General features: G+C 38.1%; 1 protein-coding gene and 1 pseudogene across 1 annotated transcript; one reads left to right on the top strand and one right to left on the bottom strand.

Annotated features, from left to right (window-relative positions):
- Positions 1–2,994: 2,994 nt before the first annotated feature.
- Positions 2,995–4,645, bottom strand: LOC131150608 (divinyl chlorophyllide a 8-vinyl-reductase, chloroplastic). The gene has a single exon (XM_058101433.1). It carries the CDS (start codon positions 4,406–4,408, stop codon positions 3,152–3,154), a length of 1,257 nt encoding a protein of 418 aa, XP_057957416.1. The 5' UTR covers positions 4,409–4,645; the 3' UTR covers positions 2,995–3,151.
- Positions 4,646–7,286: 2,641 nt separating this feature from the next.
- LOC131151196 (large ribosomal subunit protein eL27y-like) lies at positions 7,287–7,710 on the top strand (annotated as a pseudogene).
- The last annotated feature ends 10,779 nt before the right edge of the window (positions 7,711–18,489 follow it).

Genomic DNA, 18,489 nt, shown 5'->3' with positions numbered 1-18,489 from the left:
CCACCCTGCAATAATGACAATTTTCTTGGTTATATTATGGTATGAAAAATTAGCCCCTTTTAAAGGGTTTGCATCTTGTACAATGACCTTATCACCAACTCTCCCCTCTTTCAACTTGGACTTGCAATTAGGTTCTTTTTTCCACCACGGTCATGCAATTGGGGATGAACTTGAAAGTGTCCAATACTAGTTTTTATATTTATACATGCTAAATTTGGATCTATTGAATGAAATATTTATTAACTTGACTTTTTTTAGATATATTTTTTTAACGCAAAGATGAAATCCTAGTTTTTTCCATGCTCACCACAGGAATGTCTATAACTACGCTACTCCATGTAGATTGAAATAACAACTTTTGCGTAGCATTTGCTTAAAATGACACTAACTTTATTTCATCAAACAATATATTCCCATATAATAACTATTTCATTCCCACCATCCATTTCACAAACTAAATGTCACACCCTAAGGTTTTGCAGGCGGACTGGAGTGTTGATGAGCTTTGTGTAAGGCAACATCCAACATTCTGACCCCAAATAGGAAAAAGAAAGAGACTTCAAATCAACTTGACACAGCATGTAAACAAGACCTGTTTTAATTTCCTAATTTTGATTGTATTTTCGTTTTTTTTTTTTATTTAGGGTAATTTTACAAGTGTCATATTTCAAAATTCTAGGATATTATTATTTAGAAGGAATATTCTAGGGCACTATTATTTAGGAAACTAGTATTAGTATTTTGTTTTATTTAGGTTTCTTACAATAATTTTCTCATTCCAAACAGCGTAAGCCTATAGGCCCTTATGTATTAGTTTTTAGACATTAGAATTGAAAATTAAAGTAGTTGGACATTGGTCCTGCATCACAACTCAAGGAAATAGTAGTGTAATGAAGTCCTAAAACTGCATCCTTTTGGGGGTAACATACTAATAACTAACATATGAATACAATAATTGACACACATCTCTGGGTCATTTATATCTCAAGCCTATTTGTCTGATACTCAATTTAGTGTTACAACACCCTCAATTCAATTTTTTGTGATGCCCTGCATATGACTAATATTTGTAGTGGCTGGAGGTGAGGAAAGAAGAGATTAAAGAAACATTACAAAAGCACACTCCCCCCCCCCCCCAAAAAAAAAAGGAATCATTCAAATTTGTAATAGCCTTGGTACCCATTCATCCCTTTAATCGAAATGGTAACAATAAGCCTAACAGAGTGACAAGCTATTGTTTTTTTCAGATATGAAACCTGCTGGCATTCTTACAATAACTAAAACCACAAATTTTCATGCCCAACATAGCCCAAGGGAAAGGGACATGATCGTATTTGGCTGTTTAGAGCTAAGTCCTACAACCAACCAGATGTCTAGAGCCATATGCAGACCAGTCCCAGGCCAAGCCAAGACTAGCTTGGAAGTTTAGGCTCAAGTTGGAGCTAATAAATTTTTTCAGACCTCATTGCCCAAGAAAAATATATCTTTTGGCCATCTTAGTAAATAAAAACAGTAACTATGTTATAGATTACCAATATGTCTCACAAAATTATTGCTCTTGTTAGAAATGCTAATCAACTGAAAGAAATCGACTTCATTTAAATAATTTCAAAAGTTAGAATACATGGAAGGAGCATTCTAGAAACTATAAAAATGAAAATATCACTACACATGACAATAAAATCACCCCATTTTTATTTTCCATAAACATTTTAAATTTTTCATTTCAAATTATACCTAGTTCTTTTTAGGATATGTAGCAATCAAAATGGCTGCTGCACACATGATCTAGTGGAGTTGTCAAATGTGGCTTGCTGCATCTCTCCTTTAACTTTCCCTATTTTCAATATTCATACTCTTGACACATGCTTAAGTTCACAATTTGAGGCTAATAATTACAATCCCTTTTCCCTCACCTATTCTGGATGGAAGGATATTCTGCCAGAAGCAGTTGTCTGGTTCCTCTGGATCGAACACCTGACCTAGTTTCTCAGCACTTCTTTGGGGTATAAGATAAGTACTACACTAACTTATGGCCTGTTTGGTCTCGTTTCTGTTTTCAGTTTTCAGTTTTCTGTTTTTATTTTTGTATAGTGAAGAAATAGATTATGAAAAAATGTTTGTTTACTTGCCATTTTTCACTTATGTTGACGATTTTCAGCTGTTTGTCAAATTTCATGGTTTTCAGTTATTTTGACAACTTCTTGCAAGAATATTTTAGTATTCATAATTAACTTTTTTGGATTAAATCATTCATTTTGTCCATACTATTTAATCAAAAATTAAAATAAAATGGCCATATAAATTTAAAACATAATTAAAATAAAAAATAACCATAAAATTTCAAAAAAAGAATACAAGTCATTTACAAAATATTTTTACTATAATAATAATTAAGGGAATTTTGAAATATAATAATTAAGTAAAATAATTATAATAATAATTTTTATTTTTACTATGCTATTTTAAATTTATATTACTTTGTAGTTTTATTATTTTAATCATATGTTGTAATTGTTAATTGATTCAAGAAAAAAAAAGAGCATTTTTTTTATTCAAGTTTTTAATTTATTTTAGTTCTAAAAATATTAACCAAACAAGTTGCTGGTTTTTGGATTATAGTTTCTATTTTTTCTTTTTAGTTTCCTTTCTAGTTTTCATTTTCATAAATTTTGAAAATAATACAAACAGCCCCTTACATGTTACATCTATCAATAGTAGATATTTCTTTGACACTTCCATTTAGCATCAACCTGAGAAAAAAAAATATTGCTCTACAAAAAGAACACTAGACAAAATAACAAATCAGAATGGGTAAAATTGAGCTTCAAGGCATCAAAATCTAACCAGTGATAACAAGTAGTGCTCAAGTATATTACAAATGATTAATGCAACAAGTACATTCATATGGGCATCTAATTGAAGAGCTATAAGGCATTTTACAATATTATTTTCCAAACAGTAAAAAAGATTTTTTCTGCATACTGAAAACGGTTTAACAAATTAACGAATTCATTTGCAAAACTGCACAACCAAGATCAGTTTTTATACACACAAACCATACGTGACATACCTTAAAGTAGATCAGGTTACAACAAAATCAGTCCAATTGATGACTCGAATTTACAAACTTTAAACTGGATGGGAACATCTAAAAAGTTGTTTGTTCCCCTAGTTCCTGACCAGCCATTCCTTCCCTCAGCACCCTCTCAAAGAATTCTTCTAATGTATCTTTTCCATAACTTGGTGTCTTCTCAGCACTATATTCTCCTGTCTCTGGATCCAAAATCAACATACTCTCAGCAGCATAATACCTGCCTATTTTCCCAAACTCAACAGCATCTTCCATGGAAGGAAATATCTTTACAAGGAAATCAAGTACTCCAATAGCAAAATCCATTATACCAATCGGCACCTTCAAAAACTTGGGCTCTCTCCCGAGAATTCTAAACAATATCTCCCCCTGCTCCAATGGTGTCAATGCCTTTCCCGGCCCGCCAATTGGCAAAACACAATTAATCTTATCTTCACTCAACACACAGTCTGCAATAAATGAAGCCAAATCCTGTTCACTGATGGGCTTGCAAGCGCACAACTTCCCGTCACCAAACATCACATAAGGCTTTCCATCTTTCACCAATTCAACCTGCCCTCCCAAACTCTTAAAAAATGCTGTTGGCCTCACAATACTATAAGTAAAACCCTCATCCTCTCTGGCTTCTTTCATCAATTCGGCTTCGAATTTCAGCTTTGCACGCTGAAATTCCAAAAGGGGCTTCTGTACACAAATTGCTGACAGCAAAACAAAATGTGACGCCCCACAATTCCTACCGGCAACAAGACTGTTTTTCGTCGCCTCATAATCAATTTTCCATGAGTCCTTCACACCGCCCGTGCGACTAGCAAGGCATGACACAACAACATCAACCTGAAATCCTAAATTCTCCAAAGATTTCTCTATAGTATCCAGCTGGGTCACATTTGAAAAGCACACATTGGCTCCTTTCAACTGATCTAAGGTCTCCTCCCTGCTGTTTCTACCTCTAATTCCACTCTTCTCTCTAGCAACTGCAATAACATTGAAACCTCGATCAACTAACTCCTTAACCACAAATTTTCCAATGTACCCAGTTGAGCCCACCACCAAAACATTGATGTCTTTAGGGGTTTTGTCTCTGAATGAAGAAGAGATGATTTGGGCAGTGGCTGAGGTTGAAGCTGTAACATGGTAGTGTTTTCTTCTGCTAAATTTACACGATTCTGATGAATATAGAGGCAGAAATGGAAGAGCATAAGGAATTGGGCTTACCTGAAAATCATTTTTCAAATGAAGAGAGAAGCATCGTTTGAAGATCTGACCCTTTGGAGAACAGACGGTGTACCCACTTGGGGAGAGAGCAAGGGACATTTTAGCACGAAATGAGAAAGGGCTCTGTTAAAAAGTTCTGGGTAGGAACTAGGAAGGAACTGCAAGGACGATAATAGAAAGAAAGAACAGAAAGTGGAGAGAGCTGAGCGACAATTGATGAGGAGTGCGGCTTTTCATGGTCAAGTGTGAACTATGGAGTATACTCCCAAATCCAAAATTCCAAATGATAGGTGGATATGAATCGTATGATGATCGAAGAAGATGTGTGATAGATATTCCCAAGTTATGCCCCTATAATTTCATTTACTTGGAGAGTCCTTAAATTTTAATTTATATTAAATTTAAATAATACCTAATACAAAATTATATTAAAACTTATTCAAATTCATATTCAAATAATTAAAACTTTCATTTATGCTTTGTGGTACAGGTTGTCCCCTCTAATACCTAAACTTCATACTCTCAAAGATAAGGTACGTGTTACCATGATACATTTTTTTTTTTTTTTTTTTTTATATCCTTTTTTACTTATTCTAAAAAAAAATTGCATCAATTTTTCCTCTCACATTATTTTTTTTTAATCTTTATATCTTGATTTAATATTTTGTTTTATCAAATATCATAGTTATTCTAATTATTTTGGTGTTCGGTATTGCAAGCAAATAAAGTTCATCAATAATCATTAACCTATATATTAACCAAATTTCATCGGACTCGCTAAACTTTCAGTTATTTTAGAAAAGTTAATGTGTTTCAATAGTATTGCAATGTTTACAATTCGTCCAATCTCGAACCTTTTCTCATAAAAGTGACATGGCCTCAAAATAAATTCTTACCTTCTTCAAAACTATCACCTTCCCTTCGCAAAGAACACATCCTTTTAATCTCTTCTTGAGGAGCCCTTCATTCATGATCACTCTCAACTTCATGTCCTCGCAAGTGATTTTTTCGGTGATGCATGAGCCCACCATCACTCTTTCGAAATTAATCAAAGATTTTCATCGAAGTTTCGAACAGGATTTTAAAACCCAAATGGTAATGAGTTCGGTGTGATTACTAGATCGGTTGGATTGGTCAAATTAGTAAGTCAAATCGATAATGTACGTCATCATGATATTATTTGGGTTATAGTAATAATATTACGAATGTGAAAGTCTAATTGCTAGTAAGAATTTTGGATGAAATATGCATTTTTAATTAAAAAAGTTTAAAACCATGCTTAACCAAATCACATAGCCTAGAACTAGTTGATGTTTGGTTATTAGGTGAAACAAATTATTAAAATAGGCAAAAGAGCTAAAGACTATTATCTAAATTAAAAGTTGTAGATAGTGTCTCAGTGCAAAATCTAATGAATACTAAATAAATGTATGTGGATAGGTGCAACTAGCCTAGAAGGGACCAAATATTAAGTTGTAAACATTGACTGCAAATATAATTTTATGAACCAGTTATGATGGAAGTTGAACCAATCACTAAATTTTAATTTTGAATTATTTTAAACTTTTTTATATAATATCTAAATATGCATTGTTTTTTATTTTAACTTTTTTAGCATTTAGGAACTTAAATATTTAATAAAATCAACAAGCAATTACATAAACTAAAGTTTGTAATTTAACCTAACTAATAGTATCTTTTCAAATATATATAATTAATAATTATAAGTAAAAATAATATAATTTATTGTTATACAAGAATAAAATTTATTATTTTAATTTTAATCACTCATGTATTGAGTTTTTGCTAGTATTTTTATAAGGGATTGTAGACACCCCATTTTGTTCGGCCATTATATAATCAAATTTGGGGAATTTTTTTTTTAATTTTAGTTCTTTTTAGTCATCATTATTTTTTTGTGACATCTAAGGTCTTCATAGAAATCGGTCTCTCATTTTTTACTCTCTCAACCTGTTCACTTTTTGAGTCTGATCCTTATTTTGATACTAACAAAACACTTGGATCTAATGTGTGTGTTTAATGTTTTGAACAGGTTTACAATTTAAAATGCACACACAGAAGAAGAAAATGGAAGTCAAGACAGATCTTAACGCACATACAGATTGGCGCATTCCACGAAAACAGAAGAGCAAAAGAAAAAGAAGAAAAAAAAGACTATTTTAAATTGTAAATGCATTTTAGTTTTTGTTTTTGTCTGTAATAATGCATTGCATGCATAATGTGGATGGAAGCTTAGTGATAACCATAGACTAACCATAGTAGGGGTGAGCAAATGGTCGGTTCGGCCAAATTCGATTAATTAACCGAATTAATCGAAATTTTCGGTTAAAGAATACTGTTAACCGAACCAACCGAACCATTGGGCCAAATCGAACCGAACCCGACCGAATTTTTTTTCAGGTAATTCGGTTAATTGAATTTAACCGAAAGGCAGGTTCATGTATTAAGGCTGGGAAAGAAGCTCTTCAAAGAATGCTTATCCTCATCAAGTTAAACTATAATTTCCTTGTTAATTTCAAAGCCAGAATCAAAAACAACTTTCTTTATCTCATCCGTGTAGTTACCCAATAATCCATCAGGTTTTATCATGGCTAATGTTTTTTCCTTCTCTATACTTCCATTGCTTGAAGATCTGACAGTGAGAGAGAAGGAAAACAGAAGGAAGAAAACCAAAATCAATGGCACGAGCTGATTGAAGCGCAAAGTCATCTCCTTTTTTTAAACTCAGAGAGAGAAAGAGAGATGGGGCACAAGGCTAGCGCTGGAGTACAGACACTTCATCTACATAACGTGCTTCTGGTTCAGCCGCAGAGTTGTGTACTCGATTACCAGCTCAAATTCTTCTTCCGAGTTGGTGGGTTCTTTCATTTGGGACCCAAAATTTGAACTGAGCTCGTTGAGTTGCATAGGGTTTTACTAAAAGAGAGAGAGAGGGAAAGGGGGGGATAGGGAGAGAATGGTGAAGTTTCTGAAGCCACACAAGGTGGTGTTCCTCCTCCAAGGCCACTATGCCGGCCACAAAGAAGTGATCATCCGATCGTTCGACAATGGCACCTGTGACCGTCCATACAGGCACTGTTTGGTTGCTGGGATAGCCAAGTACCCGAAGAAGGTGATCTGCAGACTGCAAGGACTCCGCCAAGAAGACCACGAAGAAGTCCCGCGTGAAGGCCTTCATCAAGCTGGTGAACTACAACCACGTTGTGCCCACGCGGTACACCCTCGATGTCGATCTCAAGGACATCGTCACGCTCGAAACCCTTCAGTCCCGCGACAAGAAGGTCACCGCCACCAAAGAAACAAAGGCCAAGCTCGAGGAGAGATTCAAGACTGGCAAAAACAGGTGGTTCTTCAGCTCTAGTTTTGAGTATCCTTATTAAATCGGTTAATCAGTTAACCAAATTAATATTTTCTATTCACCGGACCGAAACCCGATTCACCAAAATGTTGGAAGGCATAACCAAACTGACCGAATTGGTTTTTTTAACCGAACCGAACAGATCAATTTCGGTCGGTTAATTCAGGTTTCCTCGAATTATGCTCACCCCTAGACCGTAGGGAATTAAACTTGACCTTAGGGGACCCAACCTTAAATCAAAAACTTTTTTTCTTAAAAGCTAAACTCATACAAAGGTTTTTAAAATAATTTTAAGGTCAAAAATAGGGCTAAAATTAATTTTACAAAGACGAAGGTCGACCAACGTTGTATTTTTTTGGCTCAATTAAAAAGCTTAGGTCGACCGACCCTTTTATGTTCAAACGCACCTTGACCAACCGATCTGTCTTTTGTGCTTGGTCGATTGACCATTTTTTAACTCAATTTTCACGATCGACCAACCTCCTTTTGGTCTTCCTCAGCCGAGCGCTTCAGTTCAAAATGCCCTTAGTTGATCGAACCTCAAGTTCCGGCATATCGGCCTTATGCCATGGTCGACCGAACCTACGAAGGTTCAAAAATACCAAGCGTGTCCCTAACGATCATAATTTTCTCAAACTCTATATATATACCTCTTTCATAAGTCAAATTAGCAACTTTGATTAATTTCAAAATCCTCTCAAAATATTTTTTTAATCAAAGTTCCCCCACATCATTTTTAATACAAAAATTTCTTTGGGGCAAAATTTTTAATACTCTCTCAAACTTTCTTTCCTTTTATTCATTTCAAAAATTATATTAGAAGAGAGCGTTTTATGTGGGCATTTATTTTTAGTGCACTTACTCTCACATGTACTTTGATTGCTTAAAACCAATTTTTAAGAGTAAACTTAAAGTTTCTCCTGCTTATTTTTGTGGACACCCTAATTTTTACCAGGCTTTCCTGAAAAAACCAGCCATAATGAAATTGACTTTAAGTTCAGGCACGGAGCCTCGATTTGTTTTCAATCAAGTCCCGTTTAGAATCCTAATCAAAATAATCTTATCATTTTAGGATGAGTCCCGTTATTTTGAGTCCATTTACTGTAATTGATTAAAAATTCTCTAGTCACAAAGCTTTATCCCTTCCTCTTAAGGGTTGTAAAATAATTTGTGCTTAAATTAAGCCCACCCTTCTAATTTCAAAATCAATTCCTCGAATAGGGTTTTAGTTTTGAGCATTCAGTTGAGTATCAAAAAAATCAGGTCCTTTTATTTCATCCATCTTTGAGTCTCTTAAAGTATGTTAGTTACAAAATTGATCCCTTTTAATTTTAGGAGAGGTCTCACAACTTCAAAATAATCCTCTCATTAGAAGGTGTTTTCAAAGCTTGGTTTTTAAATCAAATTTTAAATGTTTAATTTTTGAAATGAGATTTTCGAAAATTTGTTGAGTGCATCCTTTAATTTTGAAATCGGGGTTTTTGCTTTGACGCTAAAGTCATGTGTATTAACTTGGGGATTTTTCTTGAGTCAAAATTGGTCAAACAATGTCGGGTCAAAATTAAAAATCGCATGTGAAATCATGTAGTAGGATGGGCAGGCGCCCTTGGTGAGGTCCATGCACAGGCAGGCAGAAAATAAAATAATGGAAAATTACATCTGAAAAAGTAAAAAATGCAAAATAAGATGTACAAGTTAATGCTGCAAGAGAGAGTTCTCAGGGTACATAAAGGATACATCAGCCAAGAAAGAAAGCTAAAAACAAAAAATAAATACAAAATAAAAATCCAAACGCTAAAAGAAGATGCCTTGCCCTCCACTCTTGGTTTGCCTGTTGGATTTTCCCCCAGTCACCTGCACACAGAAGAAATAAATAGAAGAGGTGGTTAGCAAACCATAAGAAAATTTCAAAATAAAAATAAAAATTGAGATACCTTTCCCTCCATTCCTGTGTTGCCACCTAGAATACCCTCCCTCAAAACCCCTGCACACAAAAAAGCCATTGAATCAATCTGTTAGCAGAAAATTCAAAAAATAAAATAAAAATCAAAAGTAGAATCACACATGGGAGTGGTTAAAGGGAATTATTCCCTACCAAGTCTGTTTGTGGGGAAATCGGTTGGCAGAGGAGGAAAAATTGGTGCCAAGAGGCCACCCAAACTCCCTATAAATAGGGAGGAGCTCACACTGCAAAGGACACTGAGGAGAGCTTAGAAATACCCTGCCAAATTGAGAAAAGAACTAGAAGGAGGAGGTTCTGCCAGTTTGAAAGAAAAAGGAGAGCACGGGAACACTCTGCTGAATTTGAGAGTGAGAATTAAGGGCAGAGGGAAGCTCTACACTATACAGTAGAGGAGGAACTATGGAGGAGCGATCACCAATAAAGAAAAACAAGCCTGAAGAGTAGAGGGTAAGCAGCAGAGAAATAGTTCACATTCAAACTAACTCAAACCTACCCACAGGAGGAGTACAAGACCTTAGGTAAATATCTTTTCCTTGTCCTAATTCTCAGATGATAACTTGTGTCAGCCTATGTATTGTGGGTGTATGAACGCAGGTGTTCCCCATTTCTTAGGTTCGAGTGTGAACCTGAGATTGATCCAACTCAAACCGAACACTCACCTAGCCTGAACCCGAACCTAAACCTAAACTCAGGTTCTTTTTATTTGATACCCCCTTGATCCGATCCCCATCCCTTTGAACCCAAATTTAAGTCCAGATCCTCACCCTCAACCCAGCCAACCCTATTTTAAAATCCCACTGGGCCGGCCCGTCTTTTAAAAAATCCCACAACCTATTTTTAGAAAAATCAGCCCAAAGCCCAGCGTCTTAACAAGCCCAATACCCAAATTTTTTAAACCGAACCCCTGGGCCCATTTATCCAAATAAAAGACCTTCGGCCCATTTTTGAAATTCTACCCTCTGCTCATTTTTAAAAAAACCCCTAGCCCATAAAAATCTTTTAATCCACAAATGTTTTAAAAACACTCCCAAGCCCATTCTAAAAAGACTCGGGCTCTCTTTTGTTTTTTTTTTTTTAAGAAGTGGGCCGACCCTATTTTTGAAACACCCGAGGCCCATTTTTAAAAAAAAAAAAAAAAAGAAGTGGGCCAACCCTGTTTTAAAAAAGGAAGCCTCGGGTTTGTTGTTTTAAGAATTTGGAATGGACCGGCCCTGTTTTTAAAAAAAACCAAGCCCACTGCCACCCTAAACCAAACTCAAGGCCCAAGACTTACCCACTTAAGCCCATCACGTGCACCTGCATGTGACACCCAAGTCCAACTCAGGTTTAACTGAGTTCACACTACCCCCAAGTTGACTCATGCGAGTCAACCCAGGTGTAACCCACTGGGTTGAGGACAATCCGACTTGCCTTCTTCTTTGATCTGAAAACCCTAATCCCTGAAACCTGCAAGCTCATAACTGAACCACAGCATCATCCACACAATCAAATCAACACTCTGTCAGAAATATAACACCTCGGAGCGCACTCACTTTCACATCAGATTTCACAAAGAAAAACAACAACAAAAACGTACATAAAAAAAAAAAAAAAAATCAAAGAGGGGAGCTCATCTTTCTTTCTCAGGAAATAGTGTGCAAAGCTGAATGACATTTCTTCCCTTTTCCGAACTTTGGATCCCCTGAAGCACCCCTGAGCGATCGTTGTCCTCCAGTCTGCTAGAAATTCGGTTTCAATTGACGTCCTTGAGAGAATATGGTCCTCAAAGATCAAGGTAATGGGAAGGGAGGTTGACGAATAGAACAAAGTATGGGTTTGAGACCCCTCCAAAGTTTTCAAGCTAAGGTCGAATAGAGAAAAGAAGAATAAAGAGAGATTAAGGGAGTTGCAAGGTAGAAAGAGTGATAGAAGCTAGGGTTTCGTGGGGAATAAAAGGGAAGAATGAGAGTACACTAAAGAAAAGAGGATTAGAGGAATTCGAGTGCTCGGTTGGGAAAGATAAGAAGGTGAGAAGAAAGAAAGAATAAAGGGAGAGAGAGAGAGAGAGAGAGAGAGAGAGAGAGAGAGAGAGAGAGAGAGAGAGAGAGAAGGGCTCGGGACAACGAAGATTGCAAAAATGAGGGAGACTAAAAAATTTGAGCTTAAGTACTCTAAGTCTAGAAGCACCAAGATCGCACCACGTGGCAAAACAACGTCCTTCCGATTAGAGAAAACACGTGGCTCCCTCACACCCGTCCATTTCCATTTCCTGTCAACGGCCCAGATCTAGTCGTGTCAGTACTCAGGGTAGCCGTTTGATCCTCGTAGATCATCAAAGGCTCAGATCACCTCGTTTGAAGGAGCCATCATGAGTGCTCGGGCATTCCTACGCTCCCTGAGTGATACTTGGCAAGCACGTCGCCATCATCATTAATGCGCTCGGAAGCCCCTAAGTTCTCTTCGTAAGCTATCAGATCACTTCCCCATCGAATGGACCAGATCACGCCACAACTCCATCATTGGATCCCTACAGTGCATCAACGGCCAGGATCTCTCTCATGTCAGACAACATTAAATGACAACCTACTTCTGCGCTCGCTTCGTGACACGTGGCGATCTGGTTTACCACACGCGTAGGCATGATGCGTCCTTAGGAGGTATAGCAGAGGCACTAAATGATAGCTCGTTAGCTCATCGACGCGTGGCGATCCCATCCCCTCAGCCAAATCCGCACCGTTGATTATTGTTCGCATCCATGCTCTAAATCGCGGCCACGTCGGTCTTCCCCTACCGTTAGATCTTTTCCTAGGTGGACCACCATGATTCGTTCACGTCATTAATCTGAGCCAAAGCCTTGACTCCTATTTACTAGGCGACATGTGGCGTTTCTAGTCCTGACCTAGACCTAAAAAGCAGTCTTCTTGGACCGGTCAATGTTTGACTGGTCCTGCCCCCTCCCCAAATCGGTTCTCACCTGTTAATCTTATTTTATTTTAAATAATTACCTATGAAATTTCAAAAATCCATAAAAAATAATAAAAATTCAAGAAAATTCCAAAAAAATCTAGAAAAATAAGGAAAATTCTTAAAAGCATTTTAAGTCATCCTTGAAAATAAGTCCATACTCATACCCTCACACTCACATAAATACCCCCTCATTTATGCATACATTCTAACACCTACTCACTTGCGTGCATGCATGCACATTGTCACGGTCCGACTATTTTCACACCGTTGTGAAGGGCCGTAACATTTGGTATCAGAGCTAAGTCGGTGACGCTTGGTGAGAGCCCAAGGTTGAGTTGCTATGTGAATTCGGTTGCCTTCGTTGTTGGATTTGGTAAGCTTTGGTAAGTGACCATGGCACCAAACACTACTGAGAGGATCAGCGTGCTGGAAGCACAAGTTAAGATAACAACCAACACTATGGCCGCGGAGGTGGCCCAGATGAGAGAACTTGTTGATGAGGTGATAGGATCACAAAAACGTCAAGTAGGTTTGATAGGCGACATGTCAGAGGACTTTCGCCACACAATTGAAACTTTGCAGTCGCGGATGGCAGATCTAGATGCAAAGGTGAATCTAATGGTTCTTGCTATAGGGAACTCCAACACTCTGGGAGTTAGCAAGACCAAGGTTCCAGAACCTAGGACGTATAGGGGTGCCCGAGATGCCAAGGAGTTAGAGAATTTCTTGTTTGATGTGAAGCAGTAATTTCGCGTTGTGAGGATGGCCTCAGAACAGGCAAAGGTGGATACTACGACTATGTACTTGATTGGTGATGCCAAACTTTGGTGGCGTACCAAGTACAAAGAAATTGAAAATGGAAGCTGTGTAATTGATAGTTGGGCAGACTTGAAGAGAGAGTCAAGGCCCAATTATTTCCTGGGAATGTTGAGTATAATGCAAGGAGAAAACTAAGAGATCTCAAGCATACGGGGTCGATCAGCGAATATGTGAAACAATTTTCTACTTTAATGTTGGATATTCGGGATATGTCGAAGAAGGACAAGTTGTTCTATTTTATTGAGGGGATGAAACCATGGGCAAGAATTGAACTTCATAGGCAAAGGGTTCAAGACTTGTCAACTGCACAAGCGGTTGCAGAATGCTTGACTGACTACACTGGTGATGATACCGCTTCGTCCAAACGGTTTGGCGAAGAGGGAAACAGTGGAAAGTCTTTCAAGAATGGCAAACCCAAGAGTGGGGGAGCCGACTCTAAATCATCAACCTCACAAGAAGTTTCGTCGTCTCAAGGGTTCAACACACCTAATGGAAAGGGGAAGAGTAAACTTGAGTGTTTCTTGTGTCGAGGTCCTCATAGAGTTTTTGAGTGCCCTCACAAAGCATCACTTAATGCTTTACAGGCTTCCATTGCAGAACAGGTAGTGGAAGATGATGTGGAAGAGGATGATGCCCCGAGGGTGGGTTCAGTGTGGCAGGTGAGTGCATTGGAAAAGCAAGAAAAAACACTGAAAGTTACACGAGCAAAAGGGTTAATGTTTGTGGACTTGAGGATAAATGGGAAGAGTACTTGGGCCATAGTGGATATGGGGGCTACTCATAATTTTGTTTCGTAGTTGGAAGCATAGAGACTCAACTTATCCTTAGATAAGGATACAGGACGCATAAAAACAGTTAATTCTATAGCCCAACCTACTCTAGGAGTAGCCAAGCAAGTGACTATAAAGCTTGGACAATGGGAAGGTCATGCGAATTTCACAGCGGTGCCATTGGATGACTTTCCAATCATTCTAGGAATGGAGTTCCTAAGGGGGATGAAGGTAGTGCTAATGCTTTTGGCTGGTTCCCTGCGTCTGATGGGAGATCACTCGTGCATGGTGCAAGTCGTTGCAACGAAAGGAGACGACAGGAAGTCCATTTAAGCCATACAACTCAATGAGGGATTGGGTCAGGGTGAGCAGACACGTCTAGCCATGGTGATGGTAGACAAAGAAGTAGGCCAAGAGCTAGAGCCTACGACCATCCAAGCGGTGTTGGATGAGTATAAGGAGGTGTTGCCGGATAAGCTGCCTCACAATTTTCCTTTACGACGGACTGTGGAGCCTAAGATCGAGTTGTTATCAGAAGTGAAACCACCTACTAAAGGGCCATGTCAGATTGCGCCTCGAGAGATAGTAGAGTTGGGGAAGCAACTTGATGAAGTGGAAGCGGGATGTGTTCGCCCTTCCAAAACACCGTTGGGAGCATCGGTGTTGTTTCAAAGGAAACATGAAGAGCATCTACAGAAGGTATTTGATAGGCTGAGGGGAAATAGTCTGGATATGAAGAAGGAGAATTTCTCTTTCACTCGATGGAGCAACAAATTCCTTGGTCAAGTGGTTGAACAAGGTCGTATCCGAAGGGGTATGGAGAAGGTAAGGATGATTCAAGAACGGAAGATCCCCACGACAGTGAAGGAGTTGCGTTCCTTTCTTGGCCTTACTAGATACTGCAAGAAATTCGTTGAGGGGTATTCACAGAGAATGACTCCAATGACAGAACTACTGGGAAGGTATTATTGGCCGCACACGCGGGATGATGTGGTTGATTATACCAAAACTTGTCTCACTTGCCAACAAGACAAGGGGGAGCGGAAGAAGTATGGTACTTTCATGGCCGCACCAAAGTACTGTTCGGCAGAGGAGACGACACAATTGTTCCCTGTGACTGTTGTGAAACATTGGGGTGTTCCCCAAGTTATTATTTATGACCAAGATTTAATGTTCACTAACAACTTCTTAATAGAGTTTTTTTAGGATATTTAGGTCACATCTTGACATCTCTTCGAGTTATCACCAACAGATAAACAAACAGATGAAGAGATTCAGAGAGCTACTAGATGAGTACTTGTGCCATTGTGTCAACGACAATTAGAAGAATGTCGTGCAACTACTTGATGTGGCTCCGTTCTGTGGCAACACCCAAAGGCGCTCAACAACCAACAAGAGCCCTTTTGAGCTTGTTACGAGCTAGCTGCCGATGTTACCTCACACAGTGGGTGAGCCATACAGACGAAAGAGTCCCATGGCGTACATCTTCACCAATGAAGGGAGACAGAATACAAAGTTTGCCCAAGCCTATCTAGAGAAAGCTTCTGAGCAGATGGAGAAGTGGGTGAATCAGGAGAGAAGACCGCAGTTTCATGTCAGCTGCCTCAAGCCATTCAACGCCAATACCAATGACTTAAGCAGAAGTCAGTCCAATAGAGCAGAGTTGAAGACAGTGCAACCTAACAGACGTGATGTTGAAGAGATACTTGCAGACAGAAAGTTCACATCCTCAAGGAAGAAGTGGCAGAAGTTCCTAGTGAAGTGGAAATGCCTTAATGACAAAGAAATTAGCTGGATTTCTGCGGAAAATATTCAACTGTTCGTGGAAAAATTTGAAGTGTACCTACCGCCAAAAGTCTACGAGGACGTCAACCGCATAAGTGGGGGAGAATGTCACGAGCTAAGCTTGTTCAAGGCATTATGCTTGCCTGTGACCACTTATCTCATGTGCTTTGGATGGGTTTCCATCATGTAAATACTAGTGTAGGGTTATTTTCTACTAGTAGAGTCTTTGTAAGCCAAATAAGGCAGTTTGACTCCTCGGTCACTTTGATGTTTCCTAGTGCTAGGATGATAATTACATAAAAACCTCTTTAGGGGAGGGTGAGTGTTCATCAGTCATTGTAAAACTCACAAGCAATTGTCAACGTACTTAGCCTACTTGCCTCCCTCGCTAAGTACAACATGTCAACGGAGGATTTGTTAATGAATTACGTTTGCTTCAATGTTTACTGCTTGCTTGCCACAACTTTCATGAATTGATTATTGTTTCCGCTGTTATCGGAATGAATGTTAATGAAAGTGCTTCGTGGATGAATGTTGGTAAACGATAGGCTGGCTAGTTAAGCAAAGAGTGCTTTAGCTAGCACCGCACGGCCCTTCACAACGGTGTGAAAATAGTCGGACCGTGACACACATGCACGTATACACTCACACATGCAAATGCACTTCCATTCATGCATGCATTCTAACACTCACACACATACATGCATGCACATGTATAAACACACTCACACAGGCACAGTAATTCTATCACACATACATGTTCATTCATAAGCACTCTCACACTCTTATGCTCACAAGCACACATGTACATGCACGTACACACCCACACATGTGCATTTTCATTCATGCATGTCCACATCCATGCATTCTAAGACTTACACACACACATCCACACATCCACACACTCACATAGTTACACATTCATGTGCACACATGCATATACGTAACACTCTCATGCACACATGCATGCACTCAACCCCTTCATATACATGCATTCATTTAGTCATGCACGTACATGTATGCAATACACACACTCACATACTCCTACATGCATGCACTCATATTCATGCACATGTTCACGCCTATACTCTAAACCTTATGGTCTCGACCAATACCTTAAACTGGTTTTTCCCCAAACCGGTTAGTGCTTAACCGACTCCTTCCCCAAATGGCTTACCTCGGTTTTCTTCATCTCACTTGTTTATTATTATTTAGATATTCAAAAAATTCACAAGAAAAAATCACAAAATTCTCAGAAAATTCCAAAAATATTTTCATACTTTGATTTCCATGGTTTTTATTTGTGCTATTTTGAAGTTCGGAAAAAATATTAAAAATATTACAAAAATGTTTTCACACTTAAGAAAAATCACAAAAATGTTTGTTAGGCCGCAAAAAATTATTTTCATCCTGAACAAAGTCCAAAAACCTCGTAAAATACTACTTTCATACTTAGAAAAACCTACAGACTTAAAAACCTCAGGAGTGTATTTTGTATCCTATTTTCTTGATTTTCTGTCCCGATGATTGCAACAAAGGGCACGGACTCTTTGAAGTACTGGATTGCCCCGGTTTTGAGGCAATACTTATATAGTATTTTATTTTGTGTAATTTCTTCGATTCTTGAAAGAGAGTACTTTTGAAAGGCTTGTTAAATTTATTTTGGAATAATTTTCGATTAATTTGGTAACGTTCATAAGAACGGGCGTGTATGGGGTGCTAATACCTTCCCCTCGCGTAACCGTACTCCCGAACTTGACTCTGGTAATGCAGACCGATTATACACCTAACGGGGTAGCAATCAAGTGTTCTAACCGCACTCCAAAAGGTTAGTAACGACTTCATCACATATTATTTTTCCACGAAATTTTTTTTTCTCAAAATTCACATCCATTTTTCCCAGTTCGCAGCTGCACCCACATTTTTGCCAGAGAGGTTCTCTGGCAGGGTCCAAGATGTCGCAACAATTTTCTTGATAAATATTTTTGGAGAAACCCATTTTTAGCTTATGAATATATTTGCACACTATTTTCAAACCAAAGATCATACATACTCATTTGTGCAAAAATTTCTTTAAGAGCAAAACCCTAAGTTCTCATGTTATTCTATGAAAAATTTGGAGAAAATATTTTATTAGGGTTTAAATCTTTGAAGCTTTTATTATATACATTATTGTTGACTTTTTGAGTCCTATCTCATTTGTTATAATGACAAATATAAGGTATTTAATATTTGCCGAATTTGTGTGCAGGATCAAATTAGCAAAATCATATGATGACACGAGGTGACTTGAAGAATAAAGACCCAGAATAGTCATTTATTGTATTTTATATTAAGTTTGATTTGGGTCTGTAATAGCAAAGTAGGAATGATTTGTAATAATTGATGTGCATCATGCATGTAGGGATTATAAGTTCAAGACCATAGAGTGACCTTAGGGATCACCCTTCAGTTGACCTTCTGTCAACCGACGCCAAGTTTTTATACGTACTTTCAAAGATCTTAAAATGACCATAGG

This window comes from Malania oleifera, chromosome 3 (genome assembly GCF_029873635.1).
Source record: "Malania oleifera isolate guangnan ecotype guangnan chromosome 3, ASM2987363v1, whole genome shotgun sequence".
Lineage (NCBI taxonomy): Eukaryota > Viridiplantae > Streptophyta > Magnoliopsida > Santalales > Ximeniaceae > Malania > Malania oleifera.
This window is presented reverse-complemented; position numbering and strand designations above follow the sequence as displayed.

What these genes read in the sequence shown, in the direction of transcription:
- LOC131150608 (XM_058101433.1), bottom strand. Translation starts at nt 4,408, where the DNA reads ATGTCCCTTGCTCTCTCCCCAAGTGGGTACACCGTCTGTTCTCCAAAG.